General features: G+C 53.0%; 2 protein-coding genes across 2 annotated transcripts in view; one reads left to right on the plus strand and one right to left on the minus strand.

The window, feature by feature from the left end:
- Window positions 1-3,564, plus strand: part of FANCM (FA complementation group M) — a 70,841-nt gene extending 67,277 nt beyond the window's left edge. Inside the window, exons 22-24 of the mRNA XM_056851080.1 lie at window positions 204-501; window positions 1,428-1,719; window positions 3,450-3,564. Coding sequence (XP_056707058.1) covers window positions 204-501; window positions 1,428-1,719; window positions 3,450-3,564 — 705 coding nt within the window. The remainder of the gene's footprint in view (window positions 1-203; window positions 502-1,427; window positions 1,720-3,449) is intronic.
- Window positions 3,565-5,466: 1,902 nt separating this feature from the next.
- Window positions 5,467-15,459, minus strand: part of MIS18BP1 (MIS18 binding protein 1) — a 32,609-nt gene continuing 22,616 nt past the window's right edge. Inside the window, exons 13-17 of the mRNA XM_056851081.1 lie at window positions 14,777-14,911; window positions 13,740-13,885; window positions 12,740-12,824; window positions 12,360-12,420; window positions 5,467-5,564 (exon numbers count right to left, since the gene is read on the minus strand). Coding sequence (XP_056707059.1) covers window positions 5,467-5,564; window positions 12,360-12,420; window positions 12,740-12,824; window positions 13,740-13,885; window positions 14,777-14,911 — 525 coding nt within the window. The remainder of the gene's footprint in view (window positions 5,565-12,359; window positions 12,421-12,739; window positions 12,825-13,739; window positions 13,886-14,776; window positions 14,912-15,459) is intronic.

The following is a 15,459-nucleotide window of genomic DNA, read 5'->3' on the forward strand; positions in this document are numbered from 1 at the left end:
ACAGTGCCATAGATTCCAACCTCCAAAGCAGCCATTTTCTCCAGGAGAAATTACCTCTGCAGTCTGGACATCAGCTGTAATTCCAGCTCTGTAGGCCCCGCCTGAAGGTTGGCAACCCTAGTAGTGATTGTCTGCTGTGATGTTTTCAGCCGAAAGAGTCTCCAGAGCCCCGCTCTGCCCTCTGCTCTTCGGCTGTGGTCCAGCTGCCCCCGGGCTCCCGGGGGAATCCAGCGCCCCTCTGCATTCTGGCGGACAGTCGAGAGATCTCTTCTGGGCCCAACGTCATTTCCACCCTGAAGGCTGTTCACGGCTTCAAGGTTGAGGTGTGCTCTCTGGGCAGCTGCGATTACATCGTCAGCAACCGGCTGGCGGTGGAGAGGAGGTGCCAAGCCGAGCTGGTGAACGGTGTGCAACGGAGCAAGGTGGCCCAGCGGGTGCAGCAGCTGAAGGGCAGCTTTGACCGGATCTGTGTGATCGTCGAGAAGGAGAGAGCCAAAGCAGGTGGGTGTCTGGCCGGGCAGCTCTTCCCTTGGCCATCCAAGTCTCTGCTTTGCTGACTCTTCACCTTAGCTGGAAGTGGGGGCTACAGGCAGCAGTGGATAGGGAAGAGAAGCCCTTTACCCAGAGGCAGCTGGGCAGGCGTGCCGGCTTTCATTGAGCCATCCAACATCACCCCACAAAAGGGAGAATTTGCTTCTTTTTTTTCATTTGCAAATGAAAGAATATTACCCTGCTACAAGACACACAGGGCTGCTTACAAACAGTAAAATCACAATATATCAATCTCATTAAATTTTTGTACTCCTTTTCTCTTTTTATACGACCCACTTGGCATCTCCATTCCATCGAGTTTCCTCTTCGCCAAGACTCAGATTGCTTCTGTTTCATGCTTCTGTCTTTTGTCTTGCTGTTCCTTGCCTCACATACCCCTCCCTTTTTAAAACCATCTGAACCAACAAGCTGAAATTAAGTCAAAAGAGTTTCTGTGTAGACATTAGGAAGAATTTTCTAGCAGTTAGAGCGGTTCCTCAGTGGAACAGGCTTCCTCGGGAGGTGGTAAGTGCTCCTTCCCTGGAGGTTTTTAAGTAGATGGCCATCTGTCAGCAATGCTGATTCTGTGACCTTAGGCAGATCATGAGAGGGAGAGTATCTTGGCCATCTGGGCATGGAGTAGGGGTCGCTGGGGGTGTGGAAAGGGGAGGTAGTTGTGAATTTCCTGCATTGTGCAGGGGGTTGGACTAGATGACCCCGATGGTCCCTTCCAACTCTATGATTCTATGAAATCATGGAGAAGCCAGCAGCTTGGGTAACCCTCCAGGGTTTCTGTCTGTTTTTATGCCTTGGGCATCCCAGCCAAATTCAAGAAAACTGGGTTTTCAGAGACCTCTGACCACTTCTTAGAGACGTCTAATTTCTGTGCCTTTCAGGAGAGGCCCAGAGAGGCTTCCAGCGGACCAAGCACTACGACGGCCTGCTGTCGTCCTTCCTCCGCGCAGGGATCCGGGTGCTCTTCAGTTCCTGCCAGGAAGAGACAGCCGAGCTGCTGAAAGAGCTGGCACTGGTGGAGCAGCGGAAGGGCGCTGCCATCCTCGTGCCCACAGAGGTGCAGGGGCCCGGGCAAGACGCCCTCCGCTTCTACCTGAGCGTGCCTGGTGTCAGCTATGTGACAGCATTAGCCTTGTGCCACCGGTTCCGCTCTGTGGAAGAGGTGACAAACAGGTACGGCCACAAGAGGGTGGCTTTGGGCAGGAGGGGGACGACATGGAAACCCCAGCAGCTTTGGCAACGGTGGGGAGGCTGCTGATCCCTCCTCCCCCGCATGGTAGTCTCTCGCTGGGCTTCTCAGTGAAAGATTTTTTTTTATTGTATATAGCCGTTGGCCATCACATTTTGCTAAAACAAAATGGTGTAGGGGAGCCAGCGTTGTGTTGTGATTAAGAGCGGTGGAGTCTGACCTGGAGAACCGGGTTTGATTCCCCACTGCTCCACATGAGCGGCGGAGGCTGATCTGGTGAACAGGATTGGTTTCCCCACTCCTCCACTCGAAGCCAGCTAGGTGGTCTTGGGCTGGTCACAGCTCTGCTAGAGCTCTCTCAGCCCCACCCACCTCACAGGGTGCGTGTTGTGGGGATGGGAAGGGAAGGTGATTGTAAGCCAGTTTGATTCTTCCTTAAGTGGTAGAGAAAGTCGGCATATAAAAACCAGCTCTTCTTCTAAAATACAAATACAATAGATTAGCAAGTAAAATATTAAATAGATGAGATATACGAAAACACTTCAATTTAAAAGAAAAGTAGCTGCTTCTTCCGATACCACGTTAGACCTTATTTTCTTTGCTGCAAGAGCAAACAAAGAGACTCTGTATGATGCAGATGCATCAATATCTGGTAACAGAAATATAATTTTCTCTGCATCCAAGTGTGTAGACTTCTCAATGACGGTTTCACCCCTTTAAAAAAAAAAAAGCCCTCCCCACGTTTAATGACTGAGAGTCCCTCAGATTAATTCTGGGTGTTCCAGGCTTCCTTTCAGTCAATGTCATTCCAGACTGGGATTTCTTTGAGGAAGGGGAGCCAATTCTCTCCCCGCCTCAGCTGTAGCTTTCTTACTCTCAGGGAATGCGTCAGGGAGTGGCCAGGGGCACTTGGGGAGGGGTGTTCCCGCAGGCCCTTGGAATGATCCTTCTCCCCATTTCTTGTTGCTTCTGGTGCGGAAGACTTCTTGCCAAGGAGATCTCAAATACCTGGCATGTTTTCCCTATTGGGGCAGCTCTTCAAGTACAGTTGGGCCCATCTTCAAGTATTGGAAGGACTTTCATAGAGAGGAGGGTGCCGAATTGTTTTCTGTTGCCTCAGAAGGTGGGTCCAGAACCAACGGGTTGAAATTAAATCAAAAGTTTCCGTCTCGACATTAGGAAGAACTTTCTAACAGCTGAAGCAGTTCCTCAGTGGAACAGGCTTCCTCGAGAGGTGGTAAGCACTCCTTCCCTGGAGGTTTTTAAGCAGAGGGAGGGCATCTTGGCCATCTTCTGGGCATGGAGTAAGGGTCACTGGGCGTGTGGTGGTGGGGAGGTAGTTGTGAATCTCCTGCATTGTGCAGGGGGTTGGACTAGATGACCCCAGTGGTCCCTTCCAACTCTATGATTCTGTCGAGGAGGGGCAGAATTTACATTAGGAGAGCAGTGCCTGGGGGATCGTCCAAGCGTTCTAGGACTTCTGTTAAAGAAAATGTAAAGATGAGATCCATTCCCTGATCTCCACCATCTCACGTCGTTTGTCCTCGGTTGTCCTCACGGCGAGAGGCGTGTTTTCCCACTGGCTGTAGCCTAGGATTCTGGGAGAGAGGAGGTAGGAATTTGCCATCCTGTGTCCCACTGCAGACTCCTGGAGCGGTTTGGACCCTGGTTCTGTGTTCCAGCTCATTGCTGCTTCCCTTCTTCCCTTTCCTAGTTCTCCGAGCGAGCTGGTGGCCCGTACCCAGGTGACCCAGCAGAAGGCGGAGGAGATCTACCACTACCTACACTACGCTTTTGACAAGCAGATGCTGCCTGAGAGAGTCACGTGACCAGCTGTAGCAGCCGAGCCGAACAAATGCACTTTACTGCGATTGCACGCCTATTTTGTAAGATATGTAAATAAAGTCCTTGAAACAAACATCAGGATCTAGTGCTGGTTCCTGTTTTCCTCTGTGGGATTAGCAGGTGGCTGCTTCACCAGCACCGGGGGAAAAGTCCTTCCCCTTGGCGCTTTTGAAAAAGCTGAGAAGGGGGCAGGCAAGGTGATTAAGGGTTGGAGCCCCTTCCCCATGAGGAAAGGCTGGAGAGTCTGGCTGGACTCTGCCTCCCCCCTTCAGTGCTGCTTTCAGGAGGCTGGGGAAGGGTGCACAGGAAGAGATTTGCTGCCACCTCGTGGGACGCTTCTCAGTGTCTTCAGCATCTAGTTGTCATTTTGAAGACTGTTCGCCCTGCCAGCCTCCTGCTGAAGCGATGCTGGACCGGTTATGTTGCACCTCAGAGCCTGCAAACGAGACCGGCCCATCCTGTGTGAAACAGCAGCTAAAATCCGGCCCGCCCTCCCCTGTTGCTCCTGGCTCCGTTCTCCCCAGCCCTCCCAACCTCAGTGGTCTGCCACTTTTCCTGCAAGGAGGGCTGGACTGATGAGGCTGCTGGGTCACGGCCATCTAGCCAGTGTTTCTGCTTGCAGAGGCAGAGACCAAGTTCCTCTTCCCAGCCCTTCTCCCGTAAAACTGGCTATGAAGCAGCAAGAACAGCCTCTGTTAGTAGAGAATCCGGGGGGAGTTAATGCTCTCACTAGCTGTACTGCGGCTCAGTGGTAGAGCATCTGCTTGGCGTGCAGAAAGTCCCAGGTTCAATCCCCGGCATCTCCAGTTAATTTCTTCATTTATACCCCACTTTTCTCCCCAAAGTGCCTTACACTATTCTCCTCTCCTCCCGTTCTAGCCTCACGACAACCCTGTGAGGTAGGCTACGCTGAGAGCGTGACTGGCCCAAGGTCACCCAACAAGCTTCTGTGGCAGAGTGGGGATGTGAGCCCAAGTCCCCCAGATTCCAGCCTCACTCTGCCACTCCACACAGTATCAGAGGCGTGTGCCCGTTGTATGGGGTGCTTTGGAACACAGGCAGGACAATGCTGCTGCGGTTGTCTTGTTTGTGGGCTTCCTGGAGGCACCTGGTTGGCCATAGCTCAGTGGTAGAGCATCTGCTTGGCATTCAGAAGGTCCCAGGTTCAATCCCCAGTGGCATCTCCAGTTAAAGGGACTAGGCAAGCAGGTGATGTGAAAGTCCTCTCTCTGCCTGAGACCCTGGAGAGCCGCTGCCGGTCTGAGTAGACAATACTGACTTTGATGGACTGATTCAGTAGAAGGCAGCTTCATGAGTTCATGTGCGTTCACTGTGTGAACAGACTGCTGGACCTGGGTCTCATCCAGCATAGCTGTTCTTATGTTCTCTCTGAGATAGCCTGGAACACGCAGGCTTGCATTCACCTCCCAAACACCAGCATCCGCAACTGCACCTGCCAATCCACGTTTAATATAAAAATACACAACCACCATCGAATTTTTTTTTAAAAAAACCTTAGTATTACAAACTGCTTGAGGAGGTTTATTTTACAGTCGCTTTTTAAAACATTATTTTGCTTAAAAACAAATCGCCGGTCCTGGCTGCTGCTTCTCCATCCCCTCCCAGAGGGGAGGGTGCAGCATGGAAGGAGACAATAAACGGGTTGGGGGGGGGCGCGCAACAAAACACACACACACACAACTATCATACCCAAAGTTTGAGCTGGGCTGCAGCCGAAGGCAATTCAAGACGGAGTTGAAGAAATAGAGCCAGGTCCAGACTGCATAATTCATTAAAGACAGGTGGGAAAAAAACCTAAATTGTCTGAATGTTACTGGGAACTTCCGGATCAACGGTCTCAGGCAAGTAAAGACACAGGAGGCCAGCTACGTGGAAAAATACAAGTCCTCGTCCTCTTCTTCATCAGGCAGGAAGCCTCTCGCTGCCGGGAAAAGAGGCCTTGAGTTCAGCTGGGCAGGGGAACCTGGAAGAGAAGGAGGGCGGCTCGCTTACTGGGAGGATTCGGCCATGGCTGAGAAGTCTCCCTCCCTCCCTCCCTCCTGTCCTTCCTTCTTTAGGTGGGCCGCTGTTAGTCAGCTTATAGGGAGAGCCTTGAGTCTGGGGAAAACAAAAGCAGTGGCACTTCATCCTACAGACTCCTGACCCCAACGAGTGAGAAATTTCTGCAGTCCTTTTGTGGGCAGCGTTTGCATAAGGGGAGTCGCTGGAGTGGGGCGACTACAACCCTGGATTTCAACTACTGAAAATCTTTGTCACAAACCTGGGAAGGGGGCCGTGGCTGAGTGGTGGAGCCTCTGCTTGGCAAGCAGAAGGTCCCAGGTTCAATCCCCGGCATCACCAGTTAAAGGGACCAGGCAAGCAGGTGATATGAAAGACCCCTGCATGAGACCCTGGAGAGCCGCTGCCGGTCTGAGCAGACAATACTGACTTTGCTGGACCGAGGGTTTGATTCAGTATAAGGCAGCTTCATGTGTACACCTGTATTTTAAGCCAGTAAATTCATAGAATCAGAGTTGGAAGGGGCCACCAGGGTCAATTCCCTTGAGAGATGCTCAAGGGGGGTGGGGTGGGGAGGTAGAGGAATAACCCCCAGCCTTTCCTCTTTAGCAGCTAGATTCTTTGTGGGGGGGAAGGATACCTGCAGGGTACTGGCAAGCGTTGCTCTATGGCCTACAGACCAGCTCAGGCCCCCTCGGAGAGTCGCTGGTCAACCCTTCCAGCAGGGGTTCGGCTTCCCTGCTGTAGCTCATGACCAAGAGCCTTATCAGTGGAGACTGAATAGGGCCGAGGAATGCAGAGGGTGAGATCGGGTACAGAACGGTAGGAAGGTGTGGAGGTAAACACAAAGTAGCTCTTAGGCGTGATCGTCCACATCAGAGGATAAAAATAAACATGGTTTGCTGAAGCTGACTATAAGGAGAAAAGGGGGTGGAAGAACACTGGCATGATTGGTCAAAGCCTGCTGGTGGGCGGGGTTCTAGGACAGTCTGGGTCACTGGGAAAGGAGAGGACCAGCAAAAAGGATGTCTGCAGGTGGTTCACCTGAGCCACCCCGGGCTTGGCACCTGGCGAAGGGAGCTCGGACTCTCCCAAGCTGATACCCTGAAAGTCCTGTTGGTCTCACTGAACTCAAATCCAGCCACCACAGATGTCAGACAACAACCTCAAGGGACATTTAAGACCAACGCTTTCTGACCTACGTTGGTTAGCCTGTTTTACAACCTTTTAAGATGATTTCAGTAAGAAACAGACTTACCTTTTGTGTGATCTATAAGGCTGATAGTTGTGAGGGCCATCTGGTTTTAGCTCTTATCTGTTTCTATCTCTACCCCTTTGAACTCATACAAGCAGTTCGCACCTCTATGTGTATTCCTGAGTCCCCCGCCTCGTCCATCTTGCCCAGGTGCCACCTCTCCTCCCCTGCTGTGCTTTCTGCCTTCACTCCCTCGGGCCGAGTCCGGCCTTGAAATGCTGATAGCCCTCAATGTCTCTCCAGGACTGTTTGATGTTTTGTGCTGCACCGATTTGCCTTGTAACCTCCCATGTCTCCCATGCGTGTGAACCTTCGTGCCCTGTAGTAGATAAATACTGTAACCCCGATAAGCTAGTCACTCGCAACTTTGAATCCATGAGCCTGTCTTCTCTATCTGAAGCCTTCAATAAATCTTTTGTTTCTGCATCCAAGTCTGAGCAATTGATTTGGCGAAGTTTGCCCAGCTAGGTTGGGGACTCTCACATTAAGTTGCGAGTCCTTGCCTCTTCGTTCTGCACCTGTACCCTACGAGGGACAGCCATGTCAGCCGATGAGGAAAAGACTACCCCTCCGGCCTCGCCGGACGGAAGCGGTGCACCGGACAAGCCGGCCCCGAAGGACAAACCGGACCAGAAGGTGCCAGGCGTGCCCCACCCGGGACCGGGTCCGGGCACACGTCCCAAGACCACCTTTAACACTTGGCTGGATTCGCCGAAAGGTTGGTCGCTTTCCCGGACTGAGGCAAAGCACCGCCGCTTGGCCTTAACTGGTACGGGGTTCGAGGACGACCCCGCTCGTCGGGACGCTCTGATGGATGAGGAGCGGAGACAGTGGCAGGAGGAACACCAAGCGATGGTGGAGCGCATAGATGCCATGCAACTTGTGATGGAGGAGATGGCCGCAGCCATGGACGCGCTGAAGGTACAGCCCCCGCCGGGTAACCCTCCGGGTGGGACACCGGCGGCTCCCCCCGCGCCTCCTCCCAGCACCCCGGTCCATCGGGACCCCGGATTACCAGCGCAGTCTCTGACTCTGCCGAGTCACGGATTACAAATACCTCGTCCCCCTCGTCCAGCGAGGAGGAAGAGTGGGATGTGCCGGCAAAAAACGCCGTCGGTCTGCTGTAAGGGGGGCTCCTCAGCAGACCGCACCGTCCGTTGTGCAAGGAGCTCCACCGATGGTAAGCGCCCAGGAAGATAATGTTTATATCCGGGTTCACCTATCCCTACCCAAGGGGGGTCCAGTTTTAGAGTTCCCCGCGCTCGTGGACTCGGGGTGCGCCCGTACTTTAATTAGTGAGGAGGCGGCCCGGAGATTGCAAGTCCGCCGCAAGCGCCTCCCGGGTCCCCTCCGCTTCTCCCAGATGGACGGGAGTGACTTTAAAAAGGGGCCTGTCACTCACCGAACTACCGTGGTAGTCATGACTGTAGGGGAGCATTGGGAACAGCTGTACTTTACCATTGCCCCCATAGTTGCCCCTGTAGTTCTGGGGATGAACTGGCTGCGGGGGCACAACCCTTCCATTGATTGGGTCAAGCGGACCCTTACCTTCCCAGAGGATCCCTGCGCCATGCATGACAGGGACTGCATGACCGGCACCCCGGCGGCCGCCCTAGTGGGTTCCCCAGAACCCGTTTCTAATACCCCCAACCTGCCCTCGGAATACTCCCAATATTCGGATGTTTTTGATGTGCGGGAGTGTGACGAACTGCCACCGCACCGGGAGACCGACTGTGCGATTGAAATTGTTGGGGACGGCAAGTTATCCAAGGGAAAGGTGTACCCCATGAGCCCCAGTGAAAAAGCAGTGTTGCGGGACTATTTGGACACCAACTTGGCGAGGGGCTTCATCCGCCCCTCCAAAGCTCCGTACTCCGCCCCCGCCTTTTTTGTCAAAAAGAAAACGGGTGACTTACGACTGTGTATTGACTTTCGGAGACTCAACGCTGTCACGCAGTCTAACGCTTACCCCCTCCCTCTCATTCCAGACCTGCTAGCACAATTGAAGGAGGGCCGGATTTTCACCAAACTGGATTTAGTGGAAGCCTATCACCGCATCCGCATAAAAGAGGGGGACGAACCAAAAACGGCTTTTTCGAGCTGTTTTGGCATGTTTGAGTATTTAGTAATGCCGTTCGGACTTTCTGGGGCGCCGAGTGTGTTCATGCAGTTAATCAATGAAGTGTTACATGATTTACTGTTTCGGGGGGTGGTGGTATTTTTGGACGACATACTCATTTATTCTGAAACCATGGAAGAGCATGTCCGGCTGGTGCGGGAGGTCCTTCAGCGGTTACGGGACCACAAGTTATATGCCAAAGTATCTAAGTGTGAATTCCACCAGCCTTCCATTACCTTTTTAGGCTATGTAATCTCCCACCAGGGGTTGGAAATGGATCCCGGAAAGGTTCAGGCAGTGCGGGATTGGGAACCCCCGACCACGCGCAAACAACTGCAGCAGTTCCTGGGGTTCGCCAACTTCTACCGCAATTTCATTCCCAACTTTGCGCAAGTGGCCCTTCCTCTCACTTCCCTTCTGCGCACTAAGGGAAAGGGTGCCAATGCCGCTTTGCCTTCGGCCCGGTTGCAGTGGTCCCCTCCATGCCAACAGGCTTTTGAGGACTTGAAGCTACTCTTCTCGTCCGAACCGGTCCTGGCCCACCCGGACTGCACCAAACCGTTTGTGGTCCAGGTAGACGCCTCCGATGTGGCTATGGGAGGGGCCCTCCTGCAGCGGGACGAAAGTGGCGCTTTAAGGCCATGCGCCTATTTCTCCAAAAAGTTTACCCAGTCCGAAATCAACTGGGCCATCTGGGAGAAAGAAGCCGCGGCAGTTAAGCACGCCCTCACCGTGTGGAGGCATTTTCTAGAGGGGGCAGAATTCCCGTTCGAGGTGTGTACCGATCACAAGAATCTGGAGGCCCTCAAAGGGGCTAGAAAGCTCAACGCCAAGCAAATACGTTGGGCTCAATTCTTTGCCAAATTTCGGTTCACCCTCAAACACGTGCCCGGCAAGGAAAACGCCCTAGCGGACACTCTATCCCGACTGCCCCAGTACCGCAACGATTTTGACCGTCCTGTGGACTCTCTATTCACTCCTGAGCAAAGGGGAGAGATCCCTGGTTTGGCGGTCTCTACCCGGTCTCAAACCCGCCACCCCAGTGGTCCCTCGCTCAAGGGAATCCCGGAGGCTTTTCAGCAACGCCTCCGGGAAGCGTCCCTACAGGAAGCGGAGCAGCAGACGCTCCCATCCGGTATGGAACAGCAAGAGTCCTGGTGGGTGCAGGGAGGGAAACTCTATGTCCCAGCCTCCCTTCGCAAGGAGGTTTTGGGACTGGTCCACGGAGCCAAGCTGGCCGGTCACTTTGGGTTTGTCAAGACGTTGCATTTGATACGACGGCAGTTCTGGTGGCCGGGCATGAGAGGGGATGTAGAATTGTACGTTCGCAGTTGTCCCATATGCGCCACTGCCAAAAACAGGGGGGGTAAAACCCCAGGGCTTCTGAAACCTCTGGAGATCCCCACCCGGCCATGGGAGGTGATCGCCATGGATTTCGTCACCGATCTACCCCCCAGCAGGGGCAAAACTGTACTGTGGGTGGTTACAGACCTCTTCTCCAAGCAGGTCCACTTTGTCCCCTGCACTGGACTCCCGTCGGCGCAGGGGTTGGCCAAAATGTTTGTCACCCATGTCCTCAGGCTTCACTCGATCCCTAGGAAGGTCCTCTCCGACAGAGGGGCTCAGTTCGTTGCCAAATTCTGGCGGGCCTTCCTGAAACTTATGGGGGTGGGGGAACAGGGTCTCTCGTCTGCCTACCACCCTCAAACGGATGGTCAAACCGAACGGGTGAATGCCGTGGTCGAGTGCTACCTCCGATGCTATGTCAATTACCATCAGGATGACTGGGTAGACCTGTTACCTTTCGCCGAATACGCATACAACAATGCCCCCCACTCCTCCACGGGGTTTAGTCCTTTCCGAGTGGTATACGGGACCGATTTCGGCCCTTTCGGTGCCGCCCCCGTCACCCCCGAACTCGAGGCAGTGCCCGAGATGCAGGAATGGGTACAGGCGGTCAGTTCCACTTGGCCCTGGCTACAAAAGAACCTTGAACGGGCCAAGCGGAAATACAAAGAACAGGCTGACAAACACCGGTCGCAGGGATGGGAACTCCGGGTGGGAGAACAGGTTTATCTTTCCACGAAAAATCTGCGTTCCCTCCGACCCTGTAAAAAACTCAATGACCGTTATGTGGGCCCCTTCCCCATTACCCGGGTGATAAACGAGGTGACTGCGGAGCTGGATCTACCCAAAACTCTTCGGGGAGTACACCCCGTTTTTCACATTAGTCTGCTCAAACCGTTCGTCTCCGCTCCCCAGTTCCACCCCCCTTCCAAGCCAGAAGTGCCCACTGTTGTGGGAGGGGATACCCACATGGAAGTATCCAAGGTCTTGGACTCCAAGTGGAAGAAGGGAAAGCTGCTTTACTTTGTACGGTGGAAACATCTGGGCGCTGCGCACGATGAGTGGGTAGCAGCCCCCCATATGGCAGCCCCCCGGCTCGTACACGAATTCCATTGCGCTTATCCCGAGAAGCCTCGACCTCCCGAACTCGCGGGAGGGGGGCCTTAAGGGGGGCAGAATGTGAGGGCCATCTGGTTTTAGCTCTTATCTGTTTCTATCTCTACCCCTTTGAACTCGTACAAGCAGTTCGCACCTCTATGTGTCTTCCTGAGTCCCCCGCCTCGTCCATCTTGCCCAGGTGCCACCTCTCCTCCCCTGCTGTGCTTTCTGCCTTCACTCCCTCGGGCCGAGTCCGGCCTTGAAATGCTGATAGCCCTCACTGTCTCTCCAGGACTGTTTGATGTTTTGTGCTGCACCGATTTGCCTTGTAACCTCCCATGTCTCCCATGCGTGTGAACCTTCGTGCCCTGTAGTAGATAAATACTGTAACCCCGATAAGCTAGTCACTCGCAACTTTGAATCCATGAGCCTGTCTTCTCTATCTGAAGCCTTCAATAAATCTTTTGTTTCTGCATCCAAGTCTGAGCAATTGATTTGGCGAAGTTTGCCCAGCTAGGTTGGGGACTCTCACAATAGTTCTCTGTGTGATCTGATGGAATACCTGGCTAGACAACTGGTCCCTGTTTATCAAGGAACTGGATTTGGTGGCCCACAGTGCTCTTCAACTGTGGCCATGATCCATGCAGTAAAGAACAGGAATCTTGGGCATCTCTAGAAAAGGAGAGCACCCCCAACCCAAGGCCAGGGCCCCTTCCTGCTGACAGCCAAAAATGACATTCGGGGAGGGCCAGCCATCTTCAGGCCTCAGCCATTACATGATCCCGTCCTGACAAGGCCTTTTGAACAACCCCACCCCCCGGCTGGATAAGACTCGTGCCTGCCCCCCCCCCCAGCCTAAACACATGCCTAAAAACACATGCCTAAAAACAATAACCACTGATCTTTCTAGAGGCCCATATGAAACAGAAATCCAAGTTTACCTTCATCATAGGTAAAGATGTTCATTCTTCGAGAGGTTGGTGTACCAAAACTGGGCCCAGCCTGGAGGGGGGGGGGAAATGTTAATTAATCTGCCACTCAGGAACTTTTCACAGAGGATCCACAATCCACCCACAGAAGGAAGAATGGCAAGATGCCCAGGGCACCCACCAGCGACCCTGAAGCCAACCCCCGGGGCCAAGAACAGTCGCCGCGCTTGCCAGGAATTCCAGCAGGACACAGAGGGGAGGCCCTGGCCAGGGATTCCCCAGATGGGGGCACTTGTGAGTCCGACCCTGTGCCAGGACTGACTGGCAGAGCTACAAGATCCGGGGGAAAGGTGCTGGTCGGGGAACTTAATGCACAAAGGGAGGCAATTTACCGGCTTCCTTTTCACGTTGTTCCATGTCTGTTCCTTGCCCTTGAGGTTCTTTTGCAGGTGGTAGACGTGCTTGTCATGGTCTTTCCTGGGAACACAAAACAGCAAACTGCCCTTTCCTGGGTTTGGGGAAGGTGGCACCTACCTGATCCATGTAGGGAAAGATTCCTACACAGGAATGGACAGGTGGGACGGCCAAAGGAGAGATCGGTTTGCCCTTTTCCTTGGAAACACATGAACCAAGACTGGCCAAAGAAGGAAGGCAGGGCTGCCCCTCCTCCTCTTCCTGCTGCAGAATCACGGTTGGAAGGGGCCATAGAGGCCATCTAGCCCAACCCGCTGCTTAATGCAGGATCATCAGCTGAGAACATGAAAAAGTTAACCCTGCAGTTACTGTGAAAATAAAAGCCAAAATAAAGTCCATATTATAACAAATAATAGTTTTTAAAAAGTAAACCAGGATTCAGCTTTTTGTCTCACTGCTTTTAGGGATTATCAAAAGGCACAGGTTACCCAAAAATCTCACCTATTCTTCTTCTGAGACTTCCAGCCAGAGAAATCTGATCTGCTTATCACAGGAGTGCATATTTATAGGGGAAAAAATCAATCTCATCTTTCTCTAAATTAGGTTTATCATAATCATGTGGTTATATCTTGACATCTGATTGGTTGTAACTAAATATGAGATAAGTGCAAATAAACCAGTCAGAATATGCACATGAGATGCATGTGATATAGCAAGATAAGGCCTATCTCAACTCATAACCTATATTAAAAAAGCAGTTTTTTCCTTTTTCCCCGTAACTGTTTCAAGTAACTGGCCAAGGTGAGAGCAGCTCTAGGCAAAAGAGTTCACTGACAGTTGAAAAGTGTGTGACCTCTCAGTCAACCTGCAAACTCGGCAGGAAAAGAGGAGCGATATCATTGCTAGCATGACACACGGACCACAGGCCTGCCGTGGCAAAGTGGCCCTAAAAAGAGAACCGTCCAGGAGAACTCCCACCTGTCCAGAGGTGCCAGCATGCCAGGGGTGACGTGCTCACACTGCGGGGTCTTCGTCAGAGGAAAGATGGCAGAGGAGGGGGTGATGGGGCGGCTGTCTTTGAGCTGGAAGATATCCTCCTCTTGGACCGTGTGGAACTGCGGCAACTACAGATCACATCCGGGTTATTCGCAGCAGGACAATTCTCTCTTCCTCCCTGCCAGAAATGAACCGGGACACTCCACCCAACCCAGGAAGGCTTCTCCTCGGCTGTCGTATCCTTCAACTGACTGGACTAGCCAGAGAAAGACACTATCAGCCGCAGCAGGTTCACATTTGGGCCTCTGAGGCAGAAGGGTGTGCCGTGACTTGGGCAAGGACTAGACTCTCCCGTGAACCCGTATGAGCAGGCTGAGGACTGGAAGGATGTGAGGGGAGAGATCCCAGGGCAGAGAGCCCAGAAGCAGGGCAGGGAGCTGTGTGAGGCACAGGAAACAAAGGAAAGGGCACGTGGGAGAAGGAGAGGCCTGGAGACAGAGAGGTCTTGGTGTTGCAGAAAAGGGGGGCGGATGGGGGAAAGGCCTCACAAAGCTGAGGTTGAGGACATCTGTCTGGGAAGACCACCCAGGTCCCAAGATGGCTCCAGTGCAAGAGAGCGGCCGCAAGAACAAGGCGCGCACAGTCGCTGAGCCGGCCATTACTTTCCAGCAGTGCGTGCCCATATCGATAGGCCAATCCTAGCACATGAAATCATCCAGCCCACAGAGAACTGCAACCCGAGATGAGTAGCCAATATCCTATTTGGGAGCCCAGGACTTCCTGAGGAGAGTGAGGAAAGTAGTGGCCGGGGAGCAGCAGATTTTGGCGGCCCTAACAGCTCCCTCTGCCCCCCCCCCCCACTCCAGCATGTGGTCATCACAACCCAACCCTGGAGATACGGGGTTTGTTTCCAATGCCATACTAAGATTCTGAGCACATCTGAAGCTCTGAATCAAAAGAACACCCCCCCAGGCAACGTTTCACTGTGTGCAATAGAATGGGACCCATCCAATATTTACCTTTGTGTTTCTGTTCTGGAAGGGTGTTGCGCTGAAGATGTCCTCGTGGTTGTCCTTGGGCATCTGTTCCAGGAAGTCCCGCATCTGCTGCTTCCTTTTAAGCGTCCCCACTTTGGCGCTGATCGCTGGCTGCTTCTTCTCCTCCTCTGCCAACAAGTAGGACACATCAACACCGCTGTCAGCTGAGAACTCAGGCTGCCCGACAGACTCACGGCCAGAAGTCCCGGGAGAGAAGAAGTAGAGCTGGTTTTTATATCCTGCTTTTCTCTACCTTTAAGGAGTCTCAAAGCGGCTTACCATCGCCTTCCCTTCCCCTCCTCACATCAGACACTTTGTGAGGCAGGTGGGGCTGAGAGAATTCAGAGACAATTGTGACTGGCCCAAGGTCACCCAGCTGGCTTCATCTGGAGGAGTGGGGAATCAAACCCGGTTCTCCAGATCAGAGTCCACCGCTCTTAACCACCACACCACTCTGCTCTCAGGCCTGGCATCTCCCATGGCTTCAAATCCCTGACTTTTTTAAAAATTAAGTTTTCTCTCTCTCAACAGTGGCTTAACTGCCAACATCAAAAAATATTTTTTTTGCAAATCTCCTTAAATACAGAGAACATGCTCATAAAATCTCTCTCTCTCTCACACACACACACATACAACAGGTCACCACAGAAGCTCAGACTGCCTGG

The sequence above is a fragment of the Euleptes europaea genome, chromosome 6 (genome assembly GCF_029931775.1).
Source record: "Euleptes europaea isolate rEulEur1 chromosome 6, rEulEur1.hap1, whole genome shotgun sequence".
NCBI classification, from domain to species: domain Eukaryota; kingdom Metazoa; phylum Chordata; class Lepidosauria; order Squamata; family Sphaerodactylidae; genus Euleptes; species Euleptes europaea.